This window comes from Erythrolamprus reginae, chromosome 2 (assembly GCF_031021105.1).
Source record: "Erythrolamprus reginae isolate rEryReg1 chromosome 2, rEryReg1.hap1, whole genome shotgun sequence".
NCBI lineage: Eukaryota > Metazoa > Chordata > Lepidosauria > Squamata > Dipsadidae > Erythrolamprus > Erythrolamprus reginae.
This window is the reverse complement of record NC_091951.1, coordinates 125,497,092-125,508,401: the sequence shown is the minus strand read 5'-3', so window position 1 is coordinate 125,508,401 and position 11,310 is coordinate 125,497,092. Positions and strand designations below refer to the sequence as shown.

General features: G+C 40.8%; 1 protein-coding gene across 3 annotated transcripts in view; it reads left to right on the top strand.

Moving 5' to 3' along the window:
• The first annotated feature begins 2,884 nt into the window (after positions 1 to 2,884).
• Positions 2,885 to 11,310, top strand: part of UBTD2 (ubiquitin domain containing 2) — a 73,507-nt gene continuing 65,081 nt past the window's right edge. Inside the window, exon 1 of one of the 3 annotated variants that reach the window (XM_070739419.1) lies at positions 2,885 to 2,981. In XM_070739419.1, coding sequence (XP_070595520.1) covers positions 2,948 to 2,981 — 34 coding nt within the window. In that variant the 5' untranslated portion in view covers positions 2,885 to 2,947. Of the gene's footprint in view, positions 2,982 to 3,514; positions 3,664 to 11,310 lie in introns of those variants that run through there. The other 2 variants (XM_070739418.1, XM_070739420.1) reach the window with 2 other exon arrangements.

The following is an 11,310-nucleotide window of genomic DNA, read 5'->3' as shown; positions in this document are numbered from 1 at the left end:
TCCTGAATCCACGTGATGGATGCCCTATTGAAGATGGATGCAGTAGATGCAGCCCGTAGGGCCCATGCTGCCATCTGATGGGCCTTTTTCAGGAGAGTTTCAGCCCGTCTCTCATCAGGCTTGAGACTATCTGCAGTCTCAGAAGGGACGACGGCATTGGATACCAGTGTGGCTACCAACTTATCTACTGGCGGGAACTGTAGCAGGTTCTCCATCTCGTCGTCAAATGTGTAGAAACAACGCTCCACATTGGAGGGGCCTTGTGCCGCTGCTGGGTGCTGCCAGGTGCGCTTGATGTTTTCTAAGAATATCTCCATCGCAGGTACGTTATCGGACTCCCTGGGTTGTTCCTTACACAGGGAAGCAGAAGTCCTAAGTCCATCCCCTGCCTCAGTAGGTGCAGCCGCACCTGGCACATCCAAGGCTTGTTTCACCTTGTGCAAGAGCACCCTAAATAATAAGTCCCTCTCCGTAGCAGAACCCAGAGTTCCCAATGCCAGTGGCCCTGCTGTTGGAAGCGGCTGGAATGGGGGTATATGCAGAACCCCTGAAGCTGGAGAGGCCAATGCTGCATCTAAGCGTTGTTCTAATGCCCTTATTTTCCTCTCAGCTTCCTTCAAAGAGGAAGATGTTTGGGAGGACTTGGCCTTGGACTTAGAGGAAGTCCTTTCTTTGCCCTTGGGGGGTGCCGGAGCAGACTGGAGTTGCTCCCCTCCCTGATCCACCTGCTGGTCGGCCATCCTTATTAGAGCAATGGGGCAGTGTTTACTCACAAAACTGTAGAAGTTTGATTACACCAGAAATCATTAAACGGAGCCTGAATCCACACAGAAATGACAGCATTAGCTGATGACAGTTGCTCACCCACGTGAGTAGCTCAGCCAATGAAGCGTGTAGCCGGGCAGATTAGTAGCCTAGCTCCTGGTGCCTTGCCAAACTGCGCCGAAATCCGAGCAGGAAAATCCGTCCCGCGCGTCAATTGAGTAAAAAAATGGCGGGCGCTACCAACTGCCGCCCTTGGGGGGGGTGAGGTTCCCCTTGGCGGTGGTGTGCACGGCCGTTTAGGCGCCGTGACTTGCGGCTGTCAAGAAGTCTGGGGAATTCCCCGCTCGCCGCTTGTGTCTCCTGCGGCCGCTCGCTCTCTTTCTGCGGCTGCGGCTGGGCGCGCTCCATTGCAATTATGAAGCATCAGCTGTGAGGCGCTCCGGACGCTTCTCCCGGAATCAGCTGAGAAGCACGCCTGCCACTGGTCTCAGGGCTCAATAACCAAGCCTCTCCGCCGTCCCCGTAAGTGGGTAGGGGGCGGACCCCTCCCACTTGGGGTGAACGAGCCAGATATGGCCACGGAGGTCAGGGATCTCCGGCTCAACCTTCCTCGTCAGGGCAGTACTCGTGGGGAGAAGAGGCCCCATGAGGAGAACGTTGGGGGGCAGAAACCCCTAAACGATGTTATGACCTGTGAAGACATAAGAAACAACATTAAAAAGGCAATACATCCATTATTATATTTATTACAATAATAACTCATTAATTAAAATTTCCTACAAACTACTCCCTCAGGAGTAAAAAACTCAGAGTCCCTATCATAGACTGAGGTACTGGGGCAGCAGGGGGCGGTACCTACTTAATATGTTAATTATATTAATTTAAAACTCAGTCCCTACCAATAAGACTTGAGCTAAATCCCATGCTGGACTCTCCTTCCAGAGGCATGGGAGAACAGTTTCTACCTGCATGGCTCCAATAGGTGTAGTAAAGAAGCTGCAGAAAGGATGAACAAAAAATCACAACCATATATGGAAATGAAGCAGAGATCTGTGCAAACAGTTATGCTAGGACCTTTTGGAGGTAAAGTCTGTTTCTCCAATAGGAAAAGGACAGCTATATAACCTTCTTTCTTCCTTTCTCTTATTTTCTCTGGACTTGGGAGAGTGGAGCTTGGTGCCCAAACACCTTTTCCCTACCTAGGGAGAACTCATTTGGCAGGTTTGTCTTCAGATCCTGAAAGCTCTGCATTTGGCCTGGACACATAATTTAGAGAGGTCAGAGAACTAGAATTTTTTTACTTTTAGGAAATGGGACTCTGAACATTCTTGTTATCTGAGGATATACACCAGCTGGCTTCAAAATGGTTTGAAATAACTGCAGGGTGGAAAAGATGACATACCACCAGGCCCCAAGTGGAGTAAAAGGTGAAAGCTGAAAAAATTATGAATACTTATTTATAGCCTTATTTATAACTTTAGATGGACAGATGAATGCCAGCCTAAAGTACAAATATGTATGTCTGTGTGTGTGTATACACACACACGCGCGCGCACACACACACACACACACACTTTAGGCTGGCATGCACCTATAAATCTAAAGTCAGGGATTTAAATCTATAAATATCCGTGTTGAATTCAGACACCTATCCATATAAATGGTGTTCCCCCAGAACATAAGACCCCTATACTTTTTTGAACCGTGAAATAGGTGCTTGGCCTTACTGCCATGCACTGAAAAGTCCAATTGAGCATCTTATTTTTGGGAAAACAGAGTACACCCCCCCCCCTTCTAAATGAAGGTTTCCAAGGAAGCAACAAATGAGAACTACAGGCCTGACAATAACTGCTGTTCTGAGTAGGTAAACACCAATCTCGTTTTTCAATAGGTATCTGCATCCCCTTCCAGTAAATATATATACATATACTGTATTGGGTAATCGCAGCACGGCAAATCGATTGTGACGGAAAATAACCTATGAAGCTCAGGATTGAACCGTGGAAGCCTTGGTGCTTTCCCTAAATAATTAACTTTTTACTAAGGGAAAAAAATATGCCTAAAAGGAGGGGTCAGAATAGATGGGGAAATCTTTGCCCATTTGATATCCGCTGCAATGAACTCGGGGAAGTACAGACGAGGAGAGGAAAGGAGGCGGCGGCTGTGGGCTCTTTTTTCCCTGATGCCGGCTGGCGACAACGGGACCACCGTAGCAGGTAGCCGTGTGTCGGGGGGGGGGGAGGACAGGTAGGGCTCGGCAATTCACTCCGCTGCACTCGCCAGGGGCGGCCTTTCGTTTCAAAAGGCCAAGCGGAGAAAACGGGCCTGGTTTGGAAAGACGCCGAGACGAGCCAGAAAGGGCGAGGGCAAAAAGACCCTCAGAAAGCGCCCCGCGTCGGGCGAGAGTTCTTGCGCGCAGCCTCCGCCGCCGGCTCTCTCATTCTCTCTCTCTCAGAAAGCAGACCAGAAAGGGAGGCCCTCCCGCCAGAAGGCGGCTGCATACAGGCGGCCGGGGAGCCGGGAAAGGCCCTCACGCCGCCTGTGGAAAGAGCGGCTGCCGGAGCGGCGCGCAGGAAGGCCTGATTGGCTCGGCAGAGAGGCTGCCGCGCTCCCGGCCTGCGCTGGCGGGTGGGGTGGGGAGGGAGGGGAGGGGAGGCGGGCGCTGAGGCGGGGCCGGGCCGAGCGCAACGAGGAGGGGGCGTCGGCTCCGCAGCCAGCGCGCCTGCCCGACCGGTGGCAACGACGACAACGACTGAGGAGCTCGGGCGGCGAGCAGGCGGAGGAGGGGCGGGGGAGGGGGGGTCTCCGGGCCGGGACGGCCGGGCCCCATGGGCGGGTGTGTGGGCTCTCACCACGACTCATCGGGCAGCCTCAATGAGAACTCGGACGGCACCGGAGGTGAGAGCGGCGGAGGGGCTGGGCTGTTCTTGGCCGAGGCGGGGAAGAGAGGCGAGCCAGAGGCAGCTGCTTCTCACAATGAGGAGGGAAGCCGGGAGGGGCCCTCGCCGCCTCCTCTTCTCCTTCTCCTTTTTTCACCTCCTTTTCATTCGGTTGTCTCTCTCTCCCGTTGTTGGGAGACATGCCCCTCTGTCCTGCCTCCCTCCGCCCGAAAAGAGCGCCCCGCTTCCTGGAAGTGGTCCTCCTCCTTCTTCTCCTTCCAACTTTCCTCAACTCAAAAGGCTATACAGCGGGCGCTCTCCAAGAGGGAGAGGGGACCTGCAGGGATCCCGGCGGGGCTAAGGGGCAAGGGCCCTGACCTGAAAGTAAAAGTGGGACGGAGAGGCAAAGTATCCCCCTTGCCTTCCGTCTCACCCACTCTAGAGATGGAGAGAGAATTGCCCTTGGTCTGCTCAAGGTGGCCTGCCTCTCTCCCTTAGTCTCACCTCTCTTTAAGAAAAAACGGACACTAATATAAACCCCGTGAATCCTTTCCCTGCCAAATAACTTTAGAAACTGATTTATTATTATTATTATTATTACTATTATTATTATTATTATCATTATTATCATCATCATTATTAACATTATTATTATTATCATCATTATCATCACAAAAAACAATACACAGCAAATGAGATTTATATGCTAGATTTCATATCACAAGTCAAACCCTTCCCAAGCGTCTAGGACTGTGTAATGTATTTTCGTATGATGCGCACAGATCTAAGTACGGTGGCCTTTTGCAACTGACAGATCGTGATTTTGTCAATGTTTACTGTTTTCAAATTATTGTTATTATTATTATTATTCACAAAAAAACAGCAATACACAACAAACGAGATTTATATGCTGGATTTTGTATCACAAGTCAAAGCCTTCCCAAGCTTCGAGGACTGTATTATGTATTTTCGTATGATGCGCACAGATCCAAGTACGGTGGCCTTTTGCAAATGACAGATCGTGATTTTGTCAATGTTTACTGTTTCCAAATTGTTATTGTTGTTGTTGTTGTAGTAGAAATACAATGCGTGTTATTGATAAATTTGGATTGCCAACCTCCTGACCTGATGACAGGTAGAAATTGGGAATAGACATTCCCTTAAGAAAGAGTCATCAGTATTCACCTGTAGTTCAATGGCTTCTCCTTTAAAGTTGTAGTGACATTGTGGAAAGGTGATTTTTCTTAAAACTCCCCTGCCTTCTGAAACTCCAGAACACCTTGAAGCATACAAAGCATCTAATTGTGCTAGAAAATGAAAGTCTTTAAGTTAGAATGTTTCTTTCCCTTAAAGCAGACTGCACTCAAAAGTTGCTGGGTGCTGCAGCTAATAATGTTTTGCCTGCTTGTAACACTGCATAAGATTGTATGATAATCAGGAGAGAAGGATAGGTTTTCCCCTCCTTCCCCCACCCTTTTTTAGGATTGTCTCCTCTTCTGCTACCTGGAGAACATTTACTCCCCACTTAAGGATTATGCCCCCTATGATTTCCAATAAAACAATGGCTGCTTTTCTCCTTAGTTATACGCAGGTAGCTATAGATTATAGAACATCTATTACAGAAATGTAAGGATCTGTTTAAGCTATAACCAGGATAGTGAAATATCACAGACTTAACTAGTCTCAAATTTAATAAAGTGAGAGTGACCATTCAGATGGGCCTAGATAATTCACCATATCTGAGTAATGTCATCCATTGTTAAGAAACTGCCATGCTGGTTAGGTATTATGAGGCAATAAAAGGTCATAGAAGAAATAGTCTTAGATGTGAATTTTTTTTTCTTTTAGCTTCATCTTGTAGCCAAATGAATGGTAAAGATTTTTTAAAGATTTTTTAAAAATAAAAGAGTATCATTATATTAAAGCCTATGATAATTTGCACAATGAAAGCATATGAATAGTTGATCCCAGTGGGATTATGGATCCTTTTGGGCCTGGATTTACCTATCAGGATCTTATGTCTATATTCTACTTCTGCTGGGCATCATTTTGAAATATCAACTAATATAGTACAGTACTTGCATTTTATGGATTGTCCAATCTGTGAGAATTATATGCAGGGTTTAAGGTAAAAAATAATCACTGAAGAGATATCTTATATTTAGTTCATAATGTGACTCTCAGACATAAATTCCAATTCATTGAATATTGGTTGCATGGTAATATATTTTAGAAGGTCCCCCCCCCCCCATTTTTATTTAAATACTGTAAAGTATTTAGGTAGATACTTGTGCATCACAGTGGAACAAACTAGAGAGTACAGTAGTTTTTATATTTTTAAAAATGAAATAACTAATGTACATTACATTAAGCGTAATGTACCAGCAAAAAAGTCACATTCTCAAAATTTTGTCTAAATTCTCTGCTTTTCAGTAATATGCATTTGTGATTAATGCCTAATTTCACTAACCATTTCAAGACAAGTAGCACTGTGTTGAAGTTAGAAATGCATTGCCATTACAACACTAATTCAAAAACAGATCTATTGAAGTTGAGACTACGGTTACTATCCTACTAGGTCACTTCTGTCTCTAATTTCACTTGCAGTGCTGGATCAATTTACAGCTTCTTGCAAATTATTACAAGCAGATCTTGCACTTTACAGTTTTATCTTAGACATTTCTAAAATATAGCTTCTGGTTTTTTAGGACTCTGAATTATAAGAAAGTATTAATTCACCACTTAGTGAAGATCCCTAGTCTCAATTTTTCTCTTGAGACTGTAGATAAATCTACTAAATACAATACATTTTGGAAATATAGTTACCGGTAGCTATGTATCACAATTTATATATGTTAAGTATGTGGGTAAGAATTTGCGATACAAATATCAAGGTACCGGTATGTCTTTTTCATTGGGTTGTCATTTTGTTCTTTATGCAGTTTTTTCCATGATAGATCTGAATTCAGCTGGATTTCTTATGTGGAGCTGTTTGACAGTTTTGTTGACCAAAGGCATGAGAGTTGGTGCATGTCTGTATTGTAAACTGTTCTTCAATTGCAGTGGGATCTAAAGACTAATGATGCCATTATGTGGTTTTTCTATATTTCCAAAGAAGTATCAGCTGAAACCTGCCATATAATTGTTCTTTTTGCATATTAAATTTAAACCGTACATAAATCAACAGTTATAAATTGATAGCTTGGCCAAAAGATATTTGTGTCATGTTATTTGTGTGATTAAGACCTGAAGTGTGTTTACAGAACCAGAGCACTGTTAGATGAATTTTATGTGGTTTTCTCCAATCTGCTATTACAGTGATATAGACCAGCATGGCTTATGGTATATTACTTTTCTATTCTGAACAGTTTCAGTGATTTTGTGGTTGCTCAGTTTTTCTATTGTAATGTTTGTTGATAAACTCTTTTTTAAAACTTAAGTTAAAACTATTATTTCCTTTGGCAATTAGTACTATCATTAAGGCCTCTTAACTGCAAAATGAAAAAAAAAGTTTACTGAGATTAAAAAACCTACATTATACATTAAAATATAATAAATGCAATGAAGAATTAATGTATTAGAGTGGTAGTGGTAGTAAATACTTAGTATTGACCTTTTGTAGACCAACTTATGTAGCTTAGATCCAAACCTGAAAATAAATTAAAACCAGTATCTTTTCCAGCATTCACAATTGAACACAATTTAATAACTTTCAAAGAAATTTAGATATACCAGTTTGCTAGCACAAGTTCCATTTCATACCAACTTACACATAAGGATAAGAAATATAACTCTGACCACACATATCACACAGTGAGCAACATAGCAATATGTGATGTACACAATTATCTTATTGTCTTAACAATAATGTGATGTTACTGAACTTTCCCACCAACATCCTTGAAGATAAATCTTCCTAGTATGAATGCACAAGAAAATTAGAAAATTTTAGAAAATTCCAAATAGTGAAAGGTCTGTTATAGAAAGCCTTGTAACAATTGCTTGAAATTTTGAATATGTTCTTTAAGTCCAAATCATGACTCTGATCTTTAAGATGTCTTTCTTTCATTATCAGGAATTGGTGTGAAAGGGTAGGAGGATAAATCAATTGTACTATTTTCCCCAGAGTTTAATTTATCAGCAAGGATTGCATGAGCTAGGGTCCGACCCCAGAAAAAGTTGTTCTGACCTGAATTTCAAATGTCCAGTTCTCATATGGGCCTCCTCATTTCCAGCTATATAAGATAGTTCGGCACAGATTGAGGCAAGCAAAGCATAGTTCTTAAAAACTTTGATTTACATCTTTGCAGGCAAACGGTTGGGTGCCATACGGTTGGGTGCTATACAGCAGAAAACTTAGTACCTTGACTCTAAATAATTTAATTGCAACAGGGACAAAGCCATTATCATTACAGCTAGTGTATCTAATTATAGTGTTGGTGGCCTTTTCAGCAAGTATTATAATTTCTCAAGTTTGCTGTTTGCAAGTAGTGAAAGATTGAAAGTAGATTCCTAATATTTGAAAAAGTTATTTGGCTCAGTTTGGATACCATTGATTTTTCCAGTTACAGTGTCAGTTATGTCTGAAGGCCTCTTTAGAGTAATTTGTAGTTATTTGTCATAGTAGATAGTTAATGCTATATATATAGATATCAATAAATGAATGAAGAAGACAGCCAACTACTTGATATATGAGTTGTTATAGAATAATACTGTGACCTTTTGCTGACATTCAGACATGTACCTTGCCTGTTCGTGATTCAAAGTACTCCCAACAATTCAGTTTCATTCTTTTTTTACTGTTAAAGTATCCTGAGATGACCAGTGGTTAGCTGCAAGAAATAGAAGCATATAACTAAACAAGATGGATAGGATGTTAAAATAACAACTGTATGAGTTAAATGTCTAGTACTCTGTTTCTCTCATCTTAAAAATACTCCTAAACCAAGTATAGTCCTGGGACTATAACTAACCAGAGAAAATTTTATGAGTAAGATTCCAAAGCTAGATGTTGGGATAGGAATAGCAAAATTGCTAATAACATTGAAATTATAATTGCACTTTGGAAACTTATTTTGCCAAATTGACTGCATTTCATTCCTTCCTAGAAGTTTACATTTAGAGATCTAGTTATTTCCAAATAATCTTGTTATGTTTTCCAAGGTCACCTAAAATCTGTTCATCCTGGATAGCCATCTGTTCTTAATTCAGAATGGGTGGCCCACAGAATTCGTTTGGATTTGGATAATTATTACCACAACTGGAAGAGAAAGGTTGGAGAATGCAGCACAGTATGCAATGTGATGGGCATGATTGTGAAATGCTTTTTCACAGTATTTTTTTGTGTTTTCCAATTGTCTAAGAAAAAGACAAAAATCCCAAAATACAGTTGCGTGGTTCAAAGTGTCTGTGGATTTTGGGCTGTTAGAAAAACTAAAACTGGATTTTAATGAACATAAACTCTGGGTTTAGTAGTTGGAATATCTTCTACCAAAGTTGTGCATTATTTATTCTAAAAGAAAGTTTGCATAATTTAACATTACATCCTAGTGTTACTTTAACTGCTAGTATAATTGTAGTTTGTCTGATAAATGTGTATTCTACTCTGGAGGTCCTAGCCTGTATTCTTTCAATATATGGTATATGGACAATTATAGAAACTGAACAAACCTTAAGTGATGATAAAGTAATTATTTCTCTGTGATCTCCACATTCCATCTGAAGTAAACTTCCAGCAACTATTCTTATTTCAAACAGAAAATAGACAAGCTTTCAAACTCTAGTGGAATGTATATTTCTGAAAGTATTCATTCATTAAACATATGTAACATTTTAAAAATGTCTTTCAGATGTTTAATGTAACAAGTTGTGTTTTGTTTATGAACTGAATTTTTAAAAGGAGCAATAAATTGTTTTTGTTAAAAAGATATTTTTATTATCACAAAGAAAGTATTGTACCTATAGGACTTCATATCTATATTCTAATTTTATTGATTAGTAACATCTACTGAGAGATGAGCGTATGTATCATTATAATGGATTCTTAAGATGTGTGATAGGAAGGCAAAGATATCCATCAAAGTAAATGGTATTAGAGTCGAACCACAAGGATAATAAATATGTATGCTTACTCAGATGGTAAATTCCACTGCTTACAATAGCACATTTCTCTAAGAGGATGTTACAGTATTAAAATTATAGCCTGAACCTTGCTATGAAATCACTGCAGTTCTTTAGAATTAATCTAAAAGTATCACTGGTTCCAGCAGTAGAGAATAGTAGCAAACCTCATAGGTAAACATTTAACACTTCAAGCATTGTTTATAGGCAGTGGAGAAATATGTGTTCAACAAGCAGTAATACTGTATACACTTTGAAACTGTGTGGATTAATAGTTTGGAAATATTTCCTGAGAAATAATAAATGTTGCTTTGTTGGTTTGCAACTTAATTATAAATAAGATTTTATTTTTCAGCTTTTATTCAGATAAAAAAAAGTGGGGATGGGAAGGGAGAAAATGGTCAAATTCAAGCATCTTGAGGAAGTAGTCATTTTAGAAATCTAAATGAATTAATTCCAAAGAAATGGGTTCATTCCCATTAGAACACAATACAAGAATTAACAATACCATTCCATCTACTAATACAGTGTTTTTCAACCAGTGTGCCGCGAGACATGGTCAGGTGTGCCGCGAAGCTCAGAGAAAGAAAACAAGAGAGAGAGAAAGAAAGAAAGAAAGAAAAAGAGAACAAGAGAGAAAGCAAGCAAGAGAGAGAGCAAGAGAGAGAAAGAAAGCAAGAGAGAGAGAGAGAAAGAGAGGGAGGGAAGGTGGGAGAGAGAAAGACATAGAGGGAGGGAGGGAGGGAGAGAGAAAGAGAGCAAAAAAGAGGAAATAAGGAAGAGAGAAAGAAAGAGGGATGGAGAGAGAGAGAAAAAAGAGGAAGGGAGAGAAAGAGGGAGAGAGAAATAGAGCAAAAGGGAGGAAGAGAGAGAATTTTTTTGTCCAATATTTTTTTAGCGCGCCCCCCCCCCCTCAATGTGCCCCATGGTTTTGTAAATGTAAAAATTGTGCCGCGGCTCAAAAAAGGTTGAAAATCACTGTACTAATAGGTAGATAACTGCTCCACAATATTTTGGTATATAATTTAGAAATAATGGGAGGTAGGAACATTTCTGTCAAAAGATTCAGATGGTGATTGAGAAATACTTTAAATTTTGAAGATATATAAAGGCCATCAATTCCACACCCACACCCCCCAAAATCAAATTTAGCAAAGGGAAAGAATGAAAACTTGATACATAGAAACATAGAAGACTGACGGCAGAAAAAGACCTCATGATAGAAACATAGAAACATAGAAGACTGACGGCAGAAAAAGACCCCATGGTCCATCTAGTCTGCCCTTATACTATTTCCTGTGTTTTATCTTAGGATGGATATATGTTTATCCCAGGCATGTTTAAATTCAGTTACTGTGAATTTACCAACCACGTCTGCTGGAAGTTTGTTCCAAGGATCTACTACTCTTTCAGTGAAATAATATTTTCTCACGTTGCTTTTGATCTTTCCCCCAACTAACTTCAGATTGTGTCCCCTTGTTCTTGTGTTCACTTTCCTATTAAAAACACTTCCCTCCTGAACCTTATTTAACCCTTTAACATATTT